We start from the raw sequence: 18,588 nt of genomic DNA, 5'->3' as shown, positions 1-18,588 counted from the left end.
AAAAAAAAAATAAATCAAAGGTGGAGGAAGATATAACGAGAAAGAGAAGAAGAGAGAGAGAGATTAGTGGTATGGAAATCCAGTATAACTTTGAGATCTCATTCCATTCATGATTTTCTCTTCATTCATTCGTCCTATCTATCTATCTATCTATTTATCTATCTATCTCTATCTCTATCTCTATCTCTATATTTAACAGAGAAATTCACGAAATAACGAGGTAACTTTTCGTTCGGGACTAAGCAACCGTGTCGTCTAGACGGGATGTACTATATTTGCACGGTATATTGCACCAGTTGAATACGTTATTCGAAAGTCTGCCACGGCCCGGTGTACTCTCGACAGACCACTCGGTTTTCCATACAAAAGGGGATTAGCATCGTCTTCTTTCTTTCATTCCTTTCTTTTTACTGCTTATTTCTTTCTTTTTCTTTCTTTCTTTCTTCCTTTCTTACCCTTCCTTCCTTCCTTCCTTCCTCTTCTCTCTCTTTCTTTCTCTAAAGTTATGGCGTTCTCTTTTCTATTATTTCTAACTTCTTTTCTCGCCAGCTTCTTTCCATCGAGAAACCACTCTATGACATCGGCTTTATGGTTTCTTGAACGACAATGATAACTATTCTTCTTACCTTTTGTGGTATGTATTTTATATATTTTATGGTATCCCAAGGGGTGAACGAAATAATAGAATAAAAAAGAGAAGATAAGAGAAGAAAAATATACGATTGGTAGTAGAAAGATTATTTATTTTCTCGTTGCCTAATTATAAATCAATGGGGATCTTTGATAAAACAATAGATTCTTTTTTGTATGAAATTCTTCCGAAAAAAAAATACAAAGAAGAAGAGAAAAGAAAAATGAAGGAAAAAATTGTTTAAAAAGAATTTGAACGATACGATTTTTTCTTTTTTTTTTGATTCCTCTCCCTTATGCGTTTAGTATGATAATGTAGGAGTTAGAGGAAACGTAATTTCATAGAGGACAGAGAGTGAGAGAGAGCGAGAGAGAGAGCCTCTTCTTTATTTTCTTTATCTTCTTTTTCTTCTTCTACTCCTTCTCTCATGAGAGTCGCATGTGTCTCACTTTGAAGTCGTAACATAGACGTGCGAAATAGAAAACGCGTTTACCTTTTGTCTGGAAACACTGGGTTCAGTTTTATATATGTATATATATATATATATGTGTGTGTGTGTATGTTTGTGCATAGGTATATATATATATATATATAAACGAGAGCGAAAAAAAGCCGCAGAGACAAATCATATGAGAGAAAAAAAATAGAGAAAGAGAGAGAGAGGAGAGTGCAAGAGACTTTCTTTGATCACGAAGTAAAATGCAATCACATCCTATCTCTTTTTTTCCCTCAGCTCTTCCCTCTCTCTCTCTTTCTCCCTCTCTTTCTATCTCTATCTTTTTTCTTTCTGCCTATCTATCTTTCTTTCTTTTCTCCCCTCTCTTTTTTTCTATATCCTCGAAGCATTTCCAGAGCTCCATAAAAGGGTTCATCCTCCGTAACCCGCGGCTTTACGTTCGATAACATCTATCTACAGGGTGTCTTCTAAATATCTAACGGGAAAGAAATAATCATCATTCGTACTTTCATAAGAGAGAAAGAGAGAGAGAGAAAGAAAGAGAGAAAATTTGAACGATAAGTTCAAATCGGATATCACCAATAGGAATCATTTCTACGAGATCGCAATTCTATTTGTTTTCGATTAATCATAGTTATCATAACTGAATGTAGACATATCTACATAGGTACGTATACATATGTATGGAGACAGAATGATTTATAGATTTATTCAACAGAGAGAAAGAGAGAGAGACAGTAATGGATATCAGTAAGAAAATATCTTTATCTATTCAACAGATCTACTCTAATGCGAGGATAACCGAAAGGTATGATAGATATATTCTGGTGCTTAGATATATGTATGTATGTATGTATCTTTTCTATGTACATACGTATGTACGTATGTCCATATATACGTCATGGTCTCTGCGTCATGCCTTAATTACTTGTCGTTAGGACATAGGTATGTATATACGTATTCTAATATATATATATATATATATATATATATATATATATATATTATATGTATATATATATATTATATAGTATATGTGTGTATATATATATATATATATATATATATATATATATATATATATATATATATATATACACACATATACTACGTATGCATACATATAAACGTGGCACATAACACGTCCCATTATGGCAAGTGCACATCGTATAGTAGTCCCCATGTCATAATTTCGTATTATTATGCGCGAACTTGCTACTCTCGACCGATTAAAACTCGACGAATGTAATTATTGCGTTCCTTCCTTCTTTCATTTTTCTTGTTTTTTTTTTCCTTTTTTTTCCCTTGAACTCTTTATTTTCTTCTTTTTTTTTTCTCCTCTTTTTTTTTTTTTCGTCGTGCCTTACCACTGAACCCCGTACGTATGGTTAAATTACATGAGACTGCGACGAACGAGAACGCTTAACGAGATACTCGAAGAAAAACGCATTGCACACATATGTATTTCTTTTTTTCTTTTTTCTTCCTTCCTCATGCTGATTATATATGTTTTATTCATAGATTTGTTTATTTTATTTTTTTTTCTATTTTTTTTCTGTTCTTTTTTTTTTGTTTTTTTTTTGTTTTTTTTTTTTTTTTTGTTAGCACAATGTTACTATAAAATCTTCAACGTGAATTCAGTTCACATACGATCAATGTAAACGGATAAATATTATTAGGGAGGACTATATGGAAGAGAACAGGCGGCGGGGGATGAAGAGTGGGTGGGTAGAGAGGAGGGAGATTAATTGGTAAAAACGTTTAAAAAGTTTTTATCAATTAATGTAAGGACACTTGGGGAGAGAGTCGTTAACGAGATAAGTTGTCGATAATTTTTCTTTTTTCTCATTTTACTTTCTTCTCTTTTTCTTTTTGTTTTTCAACTTTCAACCTCGGTCAATGCAAATACACGTGGTCACTTCGATGAATCGAGAAAGAAAAAGAGTGAGAGAAAGAGAGAGAGAGAGAGAGAGAGAGAGAGAGAGAGAGAGAGAGAGAGAGAGAGAGAGAGAGATTAAAATCGGTGCTCCCGGTTTTACAGGGTGAAACTTGTTTCCAAAGGGGCAAACACTCGGTATCGTTAACTCGTCAACCCGTCGTCGTCGACGTACCGATTGCAATCGAAGAACAAAGTAGAATCCATTCGTTGGAAGTGAAATAAAATAAAGTAAATAAATAAAAAAAAAAAAAAAAAGAAGGAGACTCGTCTCTCTCTCTCTCTCTTTCTCTCTGTGTTCCTCTTTGTAGCCGGCTTTACCGGTCCGCCAACGTTCTTCTTGCTACTCCCGGGTACTTAACTGCATCTTACGTGAATTAATTGTGAACAGAGAGATAGACGGATAGGACGGAAATAAAAAGGATAAAATAAAATTGATTTTATTGATACGATCCTTTATCGATAGATTTTATTTATGCAACTTTGGAGAATCTAGAATCGAATGAAACTTATATGATTATATTATTAATATTCTCCTTTTTCTCTTCCATACATTTTTCTTCTTTCTTTCTTTCTTCCTTTTTTGTTTTTCTTTTTTATTTTCCTTCCTTTCGTTCTAATAAACAACATTTTGGTTCTTAAATGTCTTTAATGAAGAAGAGTATGGGTATGCTATGAAAGGCATATTTTTTTTCATTATCGACCGTTGGCGAACGACCGACGAAAGTCCTCTCGTGGCTCGTCCTGAAAGCCATTACAGCCTGTTACACTTTGTTACGAGACTATCGTTCGAGAGTACGGATATAATAAAGTTACTAAGGATAATGTCACTACTAGGGACCCTAGAAACTCTGGATAGAATCAGATTAGTCGGATCATTCACCAACGAACTAGCTTGATAATCGAAACGATTATTACATGCGTACACACGCGCACGCATATGTGTGTGATCCAAGTTTCTTAAAAAAATATGTTTGACTTTATTCATTTAAAATTTTTTTTTTAATTAGAAATAAAATCTCATTCCAAGTGCCATTAATTTCTCATCGATTTTTAATAAATATCTATCTTCAAACTTCGAGATATAGTTATGAACGTCTTCGTGATATCACAAACGAACGTATTTATTGTAGATCGTGATGCAATAGTTTATGATCACGAAATCTTGACTTTCCTTTTCTTTTTTTTTTTTTTTTTTTTTCTTCAGCACGAATAATAATAGCGAATCGCGAGAAAGGCTCCGCGCTAATTAGGAAATCAGCGGGGGAAGATCCGCGAGAATTTCGAAGGAATGAAAGACAACGACGAAAGGATACGACGAATGGAAAGGAAGAAACTCACCTCGTCCTTCCTCGGCCGGTCGTAAAATAAGATTTAACTGGCGCCACCCTCGAGATATGTACGCCATGACATTACCGAGGAATCTTGTTGGTCCTGCCTGGTCCATGGCGGAGAAATATTTTTTTTTTGGTAGATTTTTTAGTTCTTTTTTTTTTTATTTTTCTTCGATATAAAGTACAAGAGAAAAACGAAAGCAAAAAAGAAATAAAAAAATTAGAGAAATGAAATGGTGAAAAAGAGGTAAATAGCTGTTAGCGTCGATTTATCGAGGTCTCTTGCGAAATGTAAAAATAAGAAATCTTCTCCTTTTTCCATCCTCTTTTTTTCTCTCTGCCTCTCTTCTCTCTTTTTTTCTTTTTATATTCATATATATATATATATGTATAGATTTTTTTTCTCACTCTACTTCGAACAACTTCTTCGCGATGACTTCCTGCGGTAACGCGAATTCCAATCGTACGATTTAACGTGTAGGTTATTTTCTATTCTCTTGTTATGTTCGCAATGATCGAGAGTATATAAATATACACACACACACACACACACACACACATATATATATATATATATGCAAGAGGCGGATATTTGAATAAAATACGCGCATAGATTAAACCCACTTGTCCATGTTACAAGATCAGACAAGATTCTATATCGTTGTTAGGTGAATAGATTATATTTGATTTTTTTTTTTCTATATTATCTTTATTTTATCAATAGAGTTTAATACCATTGTTTGCTTTTGCGTACACTAACATACGTATGTGTATTACATTACATTCGATAAACGTTGACAAGCCACGAAGGTAACTAATTACATTGTGGCAACTGCGGAAGTATATTATTTAAGAGAAAAGAAAGGAACGTGTGAGTGAATAAGTAAGTAAGTATAGATAAGTAAGTACTTACTTATGGTGAGCATTAATGTATCGAACTTTATCGTACGAGCTCTCGAGTTCGATCAGAAACTCTGAACTTCACCAAATATGGACCTACCTTACGAAGTCATCCCCACACGAGTTACGATTTATCGAACGAAGGCGTGAATTCTTTTTTTTCTTTTTTGCTTTTTTTTTGCCTCTTTTCTTTTTTCTTTTTTTTCTTTCTTTCCTTTCTTTGCGCGCGTACTACATGCGAAAGATTTCAAACTTAAATTTTTCTTTTCTTTTTTACTTTTCTTCTTCTTTTCTTTTTCTTCTTTTTTTTTTGTTCTTTTTTTTTGTTTTTTTCGTGGAGTTGCACGATTAAAAGGTGATAATCTCGAAAATGAGCAACTACTCCCTCGGGAGACTTCGGGATCCTATGACAGAAACACATTGCCACCCATAAAACAGCTGACTGTCCGACGCTTTTCTTCTCTTCGTTTCTGGGACTCCGGACGAGGTGTGGTCGCCATTCGTCGTTTAGAACCACGTTGTCGCTCGTCCTTGAAGAAAAAGAAAAAGAGAAAGAGAAAAGAAGGTGCAACGAACGAACGAACGAACGAACGAACGAAAGAACGAAAGAACGAAAGAACGAACGAATGAAAGAACGAACGAACGGGATAAAGTAAAATCCTTCTCTTCTATCTTGTCTAGAAATAAAATTTCGAAATGACGATCAAATGGATTTTTATATTTTTTCTTGTCTCTTTTCTTTTCTCTTTTCTTTGTCACTCTCTCTTTTTTCTTTTTTTTCTTTCTTTTTTTATTTTTTTTTTAATATTCATGACAAATGTTCGCGATATAATAGAATAATAAATCCGTCATATCTTTATATTTCTCTTTTAGGTAATAGGCTTAATTTTCACATTTAAAGATTACCATTCGTTATTTAGATGTGAGGACTTGTCTCACTTTTAAAATCAACTTAATAATTTATACTGATATTAAAAGATATTTATTTTGAATTGTTTGGGAATATAAATTTTATGTTAATTTCAAATAAGAATTAGCTTAGCTACTTCTTTTTTTTCTTTCACAAAATGACAGCCTCACTTTCAAAATCAACGGTTCATACACACACATACACACACACGCACAAACATATACACACAAACATACACACACATACAAAGTAAGTACGTCGTAATTTAGAAAGAAAAATAAAAATGAAAAAAAAATGTGGGCCAGTCTTTTCAAGTCACGAAAGGTGTCTACACTAGAATGTCGCACCGATGACAGGTGTCTTTTTAAAGAACGACCGATCAGATTACGTTTTTGAAAGAGTCGAGTAGAAGAGGAACCTCTCCTAAGGAAGATAGCTATTTTTAAAGTTCTTCGATATATCTCTGAGATCGGTAGGGGTGGTGTTTGGGATTGAGGGTTGGCCGCGGTTGGCAAGGAAGCTTCTAACGAAACTTGACTTGTTTGACGACACGTTTGTGAAAGGCGCGAAAAACAGAAAAATGGACAAAAGTTCTTCTTTTTTCTTTTTCCTCCTTTATTTTTTTTTCCTTTTGTCCTTTTAAAAGAAGGATCTCGAAAAAGGAATTTAATAAACGACGATTGTTTAGAGACAAAGAGAGAGATCAAACATCAAGTCGAATATCTTAGAGTCGATTCATATTTATCCTTTGATATCGACATTGCATTTATAATATTGTATATATATATATGTATCTATACAGGTATGTACATATATATATATATATATATATCTCAAGCTTGAGAATTCATTACGAAGGCAAAGACGGATAAGAGAAGTTCCTCGAACGAAGTAGAAGGCGAGACGAGAAGAAGAGAATTGGCGCCAAGGCATGCTGGTAAGGCGCCGAACCGTTTTACGCAGTCGTTGAGAGAGAAGAGAGAGAGAGAGAGAGAGAGAGAGGAGAGATACATACATGGATACAACGTAACGCGTTCCGTCCTCGAAAGTGCACCGGTTATGTGTTCCGTTGATATTCATTTTCTACTATGTAGACTTTGCCTCGACCTACACATGGTGAAAGTAAGTAGTATGTTAAAAGGTATCCGTCGCACGTCGGTGGTTAGTCGTTTGGAGGATCGCAAAAAGCACGTGTTTGTGCATAACTTAAGGAAAAAAAATCCATCATCTTTTTAATCGAACTCCTTTTCATTTTTTAAAAAAGATAAAAAAAAAAAGAAAGAGTAAGAGAAGGAAAGAAAGAGAAAAAGATAGGAAAACCCAATTAACCGATGGAGTCATTACAGCGAACGATTTGTATCGGTTATGCAGTTGAATCGAATGAAGAATTAAAACTTAATAGAAATTTATTCGACACAGGGTATATATATATATATATGTATGTATATATATATATATATATATATATATATATATGTATGAATATATATATATGTATGAATATGTATATATGTATGTGTATATCTATGGAACACGCGCGTTATCATCGTAGCTCGACAGTAACACACCGCGTTCAGCAGCCTGACGTGACGTTTCAACAATGAAGCGTCCGATGATGGAATTTTATCTTGACGATTTCAATTACGCAATTGCGAAACGGGACACGTACGGTACGACGCGTCCAATGTTATGTCCCGGGTCTGGGTCCAGTTTCGTTGGCACCTCTCGTCGTCGATTGACGTTGAGAGAAATAGAGAGAAAGTGGGATCAAAAGAGAGAGAGAAAGAAAGAGAGAGAAAGAGAAAGAGAGTGAGAGAAAGAGTTCGATCTTTTAGTCGACATGTTTTTCCTCCCACCTACCCTCCTCCTCCTACCACCCAATCCTCCCCCTCTCTTCGTCCGAACGTAAATCCTGAATCGTGAGCGTTCATTCGTGCTCTTTACTTTGTATCACAAAATCACTATACCATATATGGTACTAGCACGGATACTCCCATTTATTCGAGAGACTCGCGAGCGCGCAATTATTGCGATAACATCGGCGTGAGAGAGAGAGAGAGAGAGAGAGAGAGAGACCTTACGAAACGTCGTATCGCGTTTCATAAAACAACTCGTGTGTACGCGAGCTTAATCTTTTCGATCTATAAGAGTATATATTTGTTTTTATTATTTGTTTTCTACTTTCTTATTTTTTTTCTTTTGTTTTTTTCCTTTTCTTTTTTTTCCCCTTTTCTTCTTTCCTTTTCTCTTCCCTTCGTATCCCTTTATTTTCGTTTTTTGTTTTATTTTTCTTCTCCTTTTTTCTACTTTTTTGTCATTCTTTCTTCCTTTTCTTCCTTGTTTTTCTTTTTATCTTTTTACGGTCCTACGTATCGTTTAAAATATATTTACATATTTTTTATTGATTGTCTAGTGTATGTATATATATAATACATGTTTACGTAAGTACGTTAAGTACGTACATGTCGATTGTTTCGTATTGATTAACAGCAGCTCCGTATATTTACATACATAAAGGTGAAATAGTTCGACACTTTATCGTTGACCTTTCTCGAGTGACGTCCTTTTTCTATTGCTAACAATGGAAGAATTATATATATATATACACACATACAGGATGTCCAAAAAATATGGGATCAAACTTATACTATGTATTACTGACATCTGTATCCTATATATATATATATATATATATGTATATGTATATTAAATATTCCAACATTATATTTTATTATTGACAAATGAAATAATATAATTATTCATTTGTTATTTATTTATTTGTTTGTTTTTTTTTTCTTCTTGAAAAATTTCTCCATTATATCGCAAGATATTTTTACACGTATCTACTATGTGCATATAGTAGCACGGTCAAAAGAATGAACGTATGTACATACGTATCTCTGAGTGCTGAGTGGTCTGAGGATTCATTGTGAGAAAAAAAGGAGAAAGAGATAAAAAAAAATAGAGATATAGAAATAGAGAAAGAGAGAGAAAGAGAGACGGAGGATTCCTTGTTGCAAAAAGCTTATGCCTTGTGTTATGAAGGGACTCGATGAAAATTCTCACGTAAATTCAGCTGCGACATTCGAGCTCGGCTGAATTATCTGTCGTGTACTCTCACCAAAAGATATATATATATATATATATATATATATATATATATATATATAGAGAGAGAGAGAGAGAGAGAGAGAGAGAAAGAGAGAGATAAAGGAAGATAGTTAAAAAAAAAAGAGAGAGACAGGGAGAGGGAGAGAACACAAAGAAAGAGATAGAAAGTCATCCTCGTATGTACGAACAAAATGGATGGGTGATTCGTTGCTACTCTTCCATCCATTTTCCTGCTTTTTTTTTCCTTCCCCTCCCACCCCCCGCTTTTCTTAATATCCACCTATCTTTAACTCGTCTTTATTATCTCTCGTTTGTCCCCTTACTCTGTTCATCCCTTTCGTTTCGCGTTAGACGAAAAGAAGTATTAAAAATTCTTATTGCCCTGGAGATATGTAATAAGTATGAATGTATGTTATTTAAATAGTCGAGTGGCATGAATGCGAATTTGCTGTTCACGAAAGTGATATATATAGATGTTTCGTTTCATTGTTATAAAATGGAACAGGAAAAGCTTTCAAATGTTGGCGTAAATGAATTTTGACAAACTATAATAAATGAGAAAGAGCAAGAGAGAGGAGAAATATTTCGAGAAAAGGTAAACGTATATGGTAAATGCAATTCATTAATGTCAAATAAAATTCTACTACACATAGGGAAAAGTCGATAATAGGAATGAGTAAACGTTCTGCTCGATTAATCATCTATTTATATTCTACTTTATTAGTGATGTTTATATCGAACATGTAACGTTTCCGTTTGATCTTCTTATCACGACTTGCTCTCTACAGAAAGATGCAATAATAATGTGCAAATATAGTAGTGAAGATACTATTTTTTTTTTTTTTTTTTTTTTTTTTTTTTTTTTTTTTTTTAATTTTTCTTTTCTCTTTCTTTCCTTGTCTTTTTCTTTTTCTTTTTTAAAGACTCTCATGCCTACTTAACGTCTTTTTTTCCAATCTCACTTTTTGTTAAGTCATTTTCGATTGAGCGCGACCTTCAAATTAATTTGCATCAAGTCGAATATTTTTTGTTTATTACTTTTACAAACCGTCAAGTTAATATCGTCGTAAAGAAAAATCGTAAAATGATGAATATATATATATATATATATATACACATTTTCTCCCTCTCGAAGTGTTATAAATTTTCACTGTACTTTTGCTGAAACTATATGATAAATATGTTCTCGTATGGTATAGTTTATAAAACTTGTGTTTACATTGATGGCAACGTGGTTATGTTAATTCATTAGAATGAGGATCATACGATCGATATTACAAACTCGAAGAAAACGTGCTTGGTCGTGCATTATTTAATCATCTCTACGTTACTATGTGCGGTATCGTTTGCGTGTGATATAAAAGAAAAAAAAAGACCACGAGAAAGAGAGAGAGAGAGAGAGAGAGAAAGAGGAGATACTAATACATTTAGAATTAAAAGTTCAATGTTGTTGAGGAATGGAAAAGAGGGGGAAGACATACATACATACATATTAACTATTTTTTACTGACGTTACATACGGGTTAGCATATATATATATCAGGTTTACGATCTATTTGGGGCGCTACGATTGGCTTGAAAAAAAAAAAGAAAAAGAAGTAGGGAGTGTAGAGTTCCATCCGTCGTATATGACGTTTGTGCAAAATTGTTTGTTCGAAGTTCACGAGTCTCTTATGTAAAACATTCATTTCATTAAATATGAATTACGAATAATATCGTATTTTTATAAATTTATCGTATCGAATTATGAACAACAAGGTATCGTTTTTTTTTTTCATTATATATATGTATATATATATATATATTAATTGATTCGTTCGATCGACTACAACGTAATAAAGTAAAGCAAAAAAAAAAGAAAGATAAAAAATCGAGGTAGGTTTAGAAAGTCGTGAAATACTGGCATTCCTATAATTGATTTTTTCCTTTTCTTTTTTTCTCTCCTTTTCTCATTGTTATTTTATTTATTTTTTTTTTCTTTTTTCTTTTTCTTTTTTTTTTTGTTTCTCTTTTTATCGAGTCACCCGGTATGCACGTGTTTGGACAAATGCGTTCGATAAGTATCACGTGGTTTGGTCACGCTCCAAGAATAAAACGATGACGTTGGTCGATCATTTTAACGATGATACCAAGTTCCTTCTTGGTGTATATGAGAGAGAGAGAGAGAGAGAGAGAGAGAGAGAGAGAGAGAGAGAGAGAGAGAGAGAGAGAGAGAGAGAGAGAATGATATAGAGAAAGCAAACCCGTCCAAACACGATTTAGAAATAAAATATAGCGAGAGTGGAGTGGGATGAGGTGAGGTGGGAGATTTGGTTTGAGCAAACTACTCCAACGCAGGCGCATTTACCATAGAGTAGAGCAACATGGACAAACAACAGCGTACGCCACTCCAACGCTAGCCAATATGGACGTACACGGTTGGGAGCAGAGAAACTGGTTGGGGCCTCAGTCAGTCGACCCGTGTACGTAGAACGTGTTACGTGTATTTCCCTGTCGATCTGCCGATCCTCTCTTAACTCAAGTTTTTAACCATCGCATTGGATCCCAGCTTGTTTGACGAAGTGAGAAGTAATTACGTAGGGAAAACAAAACGAGAGAGAGAGAGAGAGAGAGAGAGAGAGAGAGAGAGAGAGAGAGAGAGAGAGAGAGAGAGAAAGAGAGAGAGAGAGAGAGAGAGAGAGAGAGAAAGAGAAAGAGAAGCGTGATAAAATTAAAAATAATAATTGGAACGATAGACGTAAGAAGAAGAGAAGGAGGAGGAGAAGGAAAATAAAAAATAATAATAAAGAATAAAAAAGGAAGAAGAAGAAGAAGAAATTAAGAATAATATCCGGAAGAATAAAGAGATCGAAAGTAATATTTAATCATAAGGGAGAAAAGAAAGAAAGAAAGAAAATATTAAGGACAACGATAATAATAATAATAATAATAATAATAATAATATTTACTCGAATATCCTTTTTTTCTTTTGCTTTTTTTTCTTTTTTCTTTTTTCTTTTTTCGATAAAATTGATAGAAACAAAATTTTTTTTATACGCACGATACATAAGTAAAAATTGTTAAGCTTTATTAAAGACAAAATTTTAATATTAAACAAAGATATTGGACAAGGATTAAGAAGGAAAAGTAAAAAAAGAAGGGATTGATTTTGGGATAATATTAAGGACGAAAAAATAGTCTTTCTCTATTCAGGGGACCGGTTTGGTAGAAAGTTTCAAGGATATTATGGCGGATCTTGTTGGTTATACGCATGAGTTCCTAGCTGAATTCATTCAGCTTTATCGTGCACAACCTTGTTTATGGCAGATCAGATGCAAAGGTTACAAGGATAGACTTTTAAGAGGTCGTGCTTACGATGTGCTTGTACAAAAGTTGCGTGAGGTAAATGAATATGCTGATAAGGATACTGTAATAAGGAAGATAAACACATTGAGAACCGCCTTCAGAAGGGAGTACAATAAAGTTAAGAGCTCACAAATTGCATCGGACGATCCACAGAATCAATATAAATCATCTTTATGGTATTACGATCTTCTGAAATTCGTAGCCGAGCAAAATAACGATGAGATGACGTCAATGATAGCAACAACTGGCGGGAAGTCCGAGCTTTTGTCGAAGGACGAAAATTATTTGACGAATTTTTCGAACGATGAAACGGTACGATTGATTTTTCAATAATTTACGTATCTATGTATGTATGTATATACAATGATTGACAATATTAATTAGAACACGTCGTTATTTTTTTTATTATACGCATATATATATATATACACACACGTGTATGTATACGTGTGTTATACGTACGTGCATTTGTAAATATTGATAAAATTTTGTCTCATATGCGTTTTTTTATAATACGAGACGTTTCATTCTGTCGATATCGAGAGATCCAAGAAAAGATTGTAGTCTATCGAAGAAGAGGCACTCGATGTGTCTACTTCGATCATTTATAAGAGATTAAAAGAGAGTAATACCAGAGAAAAGAGAGAAGCAGAGAGCGTAAACGACATTACTTATGTTCAATCGATTGTAAAGAAACGACGATGATGATATGGACGTGAATTTATGTTGTCTTGAATTTTAATATAATTTCCGTATCTCCCTCTTTCTCTCTTGTTCTCTCTCTCTCTATCTCTCTCTCTCTCTCCCTCTCTCTCTCTCTTTCTCTCCCTTCAAAGGAGAGGTAGAGAGAGAGAGAGAGAGATTATCGATTCGAAAACTCAGTGATTCTCTGCGAGTCACGCAGGAAATTACATGTAAATTAGAAACAATGTTCGAAACGTTGTTTAGTAGTAACTCCGCCGCATATTTTATCTCTATTTATTTTTTTGTTTTTATATACTCAAGAATACGTTTACGTTACTGAGTTGGAACATAAATCAAATAAGTATACACATATACGTATACATACATACATGCATACACACATATATATATATATATATATATATATATATACACAAAATCTTGATATAAAACGTATAGAACGTTATTTAAAAGTTAAATGTAATATATCTTAATTAAGTTATTTTCATTATTACTTATGATTCATATTTACAGGCTCGTTATGTGTTATTTAATTTATTTTAATTGGCAAAAAAGAAAAAAAAATAAATAAATGAATGAATAAATAAAAAGAGAGAAAAAACAAAGAAACAAAAAAAGAAAAAAAGGAGAAAGAGAAGAAAATTAATAATTAGTAAAAAAACAATTGTTTTAGTTGATGCATAACGATGTTGAAAAAATAGAACCACCGTCGCCAACACCATCGAGATCAAACACACCGAATAGCTTTCGTCCTGTGATCCTTGGAACCGAAGGATCCTATGGAATGGAATATTCATCATCGACAATCGATCATCTTCCTCAAGCCGCAAAAAAAAGGAAACATTCTGATTGTAGTCGAGGTCATTGCACAAGATCTACTACGCAATCGGCTTACGAGGCTAGGAGATTAGTTTCTTGTTCTACGGGTGATGATTTGGAAACATTCGGTCTTTACGTTGCATCGAAATTAAAAAAGTCTACCGAACGGCAATGTATAATTGCCGAAAGGATTATAGCTGAAGTATTATTGCGTGCGAATTTTGGTACATTAGACGAGAGTACAACTCTTACCGAAAAATCACCGTCCCGTTGTTTTCTCGTAATGGGCGATCGATAGAGATAGAGATAAATATAAATATATATATATATATATATATATTGCATAGATATAAATATATATCCATTCATATACATACATAAATATCATATATAATAGATATGTATATATGTATGTATGCATACTGTTGATAAAAGTTAGCATATACCAAATGATAGTGGACAGACACTAGCCGTCTCTCTCTCTCTGTCTCTTTCTGTTTCTCTACGAGAGAGCAAAATAGCTTCGCGACGCAGCCAAATGTGAACTGGCAGATTTCCAATAAACGCGACTTTTTCAAGAAAAGTACAAAGGACGTGCACGCCGTCGTGCACTCTTATTCTTCTTATCACGAGAATCTTCACATTTTCTTTTTCTTTTTTTTCTTTTTTTCTCTTGTGGCCCCTATTATTCTCCTTGCGTTTTATATCGTCTCGATGATCTCGATAAAGACGACAAAATTCACAGGCCCATCGGAGAAGTGGGTGCGTGCAATGCGCGACAGGAAGGGAGGGGTGTGTTAGTGATTAAAAAAAAAAGTATGCACCATTTAATAGTTGCAACAGGGAATGTTTCGACGTGTTTGATGCTAATAATACCTTTCTTTTTTTTCTCTTTCTTTCTTTCGTTTTTTCTTTTTGTAAAATCACGAATAAATTGATCCTAATCTGTTTGACATTTCGTGTTGTTACGAATCTAATTTCCTCTCCCCCACTCGCCCCCGCCCCCTCGCCCTCCTTGTAAAAAGTATTTTTAAGAGAAATGAATCGAGCGAAAAAAAAAAGGAAAAAGAAAGAAACGAATCCTTCTTGAGAATAATTATTCATGAACGACTATTCGATTGGTTATTTTTATCGTTTTTATTTTTTCTTTCTTACTTCCTCCCCCTCCCCTCTCTCTCTCTCTCTCCGTTACCTACATCTCTTACGTATTCTTTCTAATTCGCATTCATTAAATGGTTAAGCAATATTTATGAGCAGAAGAAGTTTGGTAATAAATTTTCATGACACGTGTTTCGACATTGGTAGGTGATAGGTCTTCTTAGATTGGTTGGTCGGTCGATTGGTTGGTTGGTTGGTTGGTCGGTTGGTAGGTTAGTTGATAATCTTCTTCCTTAATTGAGTTATTACACGAGTGAATTAAGACGGAACAGTACGCAACATCCTAAAATAGGGATCTTCGAAATTGTTTGCCACGTTGGCGCTCAAACGCAAACTCTTAAATTATTCGAGAAAATTTAATATTCGACGGGAAATTTTTTTGCTTCCTCTCGGCAAAAAGGAAAGAAACAACAACAAAAATAAAAAAAAAAAAAGAGGAACGAAAAAAAGACATACCATTGAGGAATTTTTTCTCGCCATAAAGAGAAATATGTTACTATACGCAAATAATTCTCATGGGGGAAAAAAAAAGTTCTGGGATCACTCAACAGTAGAAATCCTTTCCTCTCTTTCTTCTCTTCATTTCTTCTCACCATTGAAATACCAGAATCACGTGGTGGCTGTTTGTCAAAACTTAAAACACACTGAAGAGAAAAATCTAGCGCTGTTGTCATCGCTCCTGCCTCTAACTCTCCTCTCTCCCTCTCTTTCTCTCTCTCTCTCTCTCTCCAGCATCACCATCCCCACCCCTTCTTTCTCTTGACAAAAAAAAAATAGGAACAAAAAATAAGGAAGAAAGAAAGAAATTGTCGAGCTGTAAATACGAGCTAGAGAGAGAGAGAGAGAGAGAGAGAGAGGAAGTTAGTGAAAAGATATAAAAACGATGACGCTGAGAACAATACGTTGAAGTTTCATGTTGCCCGGCACGGCGGCGTCGGCGTAAGCTTTCGCGAGCAAAATGCGAGATAATTGAAAAAAAGTAATGGTTTTGTTCTCGCCGACGGTGACGTGTCCCTCCGTAAATTAAATTCTCTAGAGCGTGCGACGCGTTCCTACCTTTTTTTTCTCCCCTTTCTATTTTTCTCTTCTTCTCCCTTCTTTTTTTTCACGTTTTTCTTCTTTTCCTTCTTACATTTTCGTTTTTTTTTCTTTTTATTTTTATTTTCGTTTTAAATCATACGGTTTGGTTTATTTATTTCATTACATAAATAATTGTAGATATTATTAGAACGTTCGATGTTCATTTCTTCGAGATTATTCGTCAAGATATATATTTCCTTTTTTTTCGTAGAAATAAATAACAATGTCAAATCGTCGTGATAGAAAAAATTTAAATAATATGAGATAAAAAATTGTATCGAACAATATGTTGTCAATATTGGAACGAATATCGTCAACTAGACGAGGTGGCCGAGTGGTTAAGGCGTTGGACTGCTAATCCAATGTGCTCTGCACGCGTGGGTTCGAATCCCATCCTCGTCGAGGATATTTTTTTTTCTTTTTCCAATCAACGAAATAATAATAATAATAATAATTATCATAATAGTATTATATAATAATAATAATAATAGTAATAATAATATGTAATTTGATCGAATGTTAATATCATTGGGTTTATAGGAGCAATTTAATTAATGGGTTTCGTATTACTATTACCTTCCTATTCATTTCCTCCTCCCTCCCTCTCTTTCTCTCTCTCTCTCTATCTCTCTATCTCTCACCCCAAAATCCTCAACCCCTCCATCCTCACCATCCTCACCTCTTCATCATTACGTTCGTGTCAGCTTACAATATTACATAGTACGGATTTCAATTGATTAAATGCAGCAATTTCAGTCTCATTGGACACGTATCAATTATTTGTCATTCGTTTTGTCAATCTTTCATGGTAATTATTCGTAACAAACATGAAGGATTTTAAAAGGCGTATCATCGATGATTATTTGGCTTTAACGGAGAATAGGAAAAATAAAATGTTTGTTACATATACATGGATATATATATATAAATACACACATACGTATGTATGTTACTATATATATATATATATGTAAGTATGCATGTACATGGGGAAACGATTCGAAATTTATGTATCTTGACGCGTTTATTCCCGAGCGTGTCCATTTTCACGGTATAATATCTTTAGGTGGGTGCAGGAATAGAAAGCCCCGTTGTGAGATACGCAAATGGCCTTAAAAGTTCCCCAACGTACTCGTTTCTTCTTAGTAAGTACGTGCCATAGAAATCTAAGGCGATGCATTAAGGAAATCCGTCGTGAATCGCGAGAACGAGAGTTCGTCCGTTGTTCGAAAACGTTGAACGTTTTATGAGAACGCGATACTTATATCGTTATACGTTACGCTCTATGTTCATTCGGGTACAACTACACACACACACACATATATATATATATATACATATATGTTGGAATTGAAAGTGTAAATTCACGATACCTGATAGTAGAAACAGAAAGCTTTGAATAGATTTAACCGATGGATGCTTTTATCGGTTATACACGGGAACTAATACGAATACCCAACCATGAATCACGTTATGCAGTTATTAAACATACTAAGGAAATCGATACCTCTACGACACCATATATAAAATTGTATAAGATATATATATATAAGAATGTATGTATGTATGTAGGTATGTAGGTGTTTCTAAGTTAATCCCCTGACCCTGAGTTCCACGATTAGGTGCAACCGAGTAGATAACAGCCCGGCTAGCTCAGTCGGTAGAGCATGAGACTCTTAATCTCAGGGTCGTGGGTTCGAGCCCCACGTTGGGCGAGAATAAAAATGGGTGTTCTCTTTTTTTTTGTTCTTCGAACCCCCATATTGGGCGAGAAAAATGAGTTCTCTTTTTTTCATACTTTTCGTTTCTTTTCTCTCTCTTTCTCTTTCATAAATTTATTACACACGATATTATTTCAACATTTTATCCAATCCAATCTATCTAAAGTAATAATCTTTCTTTTTTCTTTTCCTTTTTTTAATGCAAATTTTAAAAAGATCGTTTATCGTTAGACGAATAAAATTATCGACATGCAATCAAATTATAGGGTCGCTAAAAAAAAACTAATTGAAACGACGGTACGTAACTATGAGGTATTATGTATCTATTTATAAAAAAAATATATGCGATCGTAACAAATCTGGGATTTTTAGGATCGAAAATTTTGAAGGGTAACAAAAATTAAACTCGCCCCCGGGTGGGCTCGAACCACCAACCTTTCGGTTAACAGCCGAACGCGCTAGCCGATTGCGCCACGGAGGC

General features: G+C 34.1%; 1 protein-coding gene and 3 non-coding genes across 5 annotated transcripts; 3 read left to right on the top strand and 1 right to left on the bottom strand.

The window, feature by feature from the left end:
* Positions 1 to 11,570: 11,570 nt before the first annotated feature.
* On the top strand, positions 11,571 to 16,671 carry LOC118448021 (uncharacterized). 2 transcript variants are annotated; one of them, XM_085662787.1, is made up of 3 exons: positions 11,571 to 11,840; positions 12,472 to 12,936; positions 14,003 to 16,671. In XM_085662787.1, the coding sequence occupies exons 2-3, from the start codon at positions 12,505 to 12,507 to the stop codon at positions 14,444 to 14,446; spliced, it is 876 nt and encodes a 291-aa protein (XP_085518913.1). In that variant the 5' UTR covers positions 11,571 to 11,840; positions 12,472 to 12,504; the 3' UTR covers positions 14,447 to 16,671. The 2 variants fall into 2 exon arrangements, with proteins under 2 accessions (XP_085518913.1, XP_035736620.1); XM_035880727.2 differs by having other exon boundaries at positions 11,571 to 12,936; positions 14,003 to 16,670.
* Positions 16,672 to 16,706: 35 nt separating this feature from the next.
* TRNAS-GCU (transfer RNA serine (anticodon GCU)) lies at positions 16,707 to 16,788 on the top strand. Its single transcript has one exon. It is a non-coding gene; the product is annotated as a tRNA-Ser (tRNA).
* A 1,240-nt stretch (positions 16,789 to 18,028) lies between these two features.
* TRNAK-CUU (transfer RNA lysine (anticodon CUU)) lies at positions 18,029 to 18,101 on the top strand. Its single transcript has one exon. It is a non-coding gene; the product is annotated as a tRNA-Lys (tRNA).
* Positions 18,102 to 18,514: 413 nt separating this feature from the next.
* On the bottom strand, positions 18,515 to 18,588 carry TRNAN-GUU (transfer RNA asparagine (anticodon GUU)). The gene has a single exon. It is a non-coding gene; the product is annotated as a tRNA-Asn (tRNA).

The sequence above is a fragment of the Vespa mandarinia genome, chromosome 19, assembly GCF_050613455.1.
Source record: "Vespa mandarinia isolate Hongniang chromosome 19, ASM5061345v1, whole genome shotgun sequence".
In the NCBI taxonomy this organism is placed as follows: domain Eukaryota; kingdom Metazoa; phylum Arthropoda; class Insecta; order Hymenoptera; family Vespidae; genus Vespa; species Vespa mandarinia.
The sequence above is the reverse complement of the archived record's forward strand: the minus strand, read 5'-3'. Positions and strand labels throughout refer to the sequence as shown.

Excerpts from the sequence above, each read along its gene's own strand:
- LOC118448021 (XM_085662787.1), top strand. The coding sequence starts at position 12,505 with ATGGCGGATCTTGTTGGTTATACGCATGAGTTCCTAGCTGAATTCATT. Across the intron at positions 12,937-14,002 it reads ATTTTTCGAACGATGAAACG|TTGATGCATAACGATGTTGA; the intron begins GTACGATTGATT and ends CAATTGTTTTAG.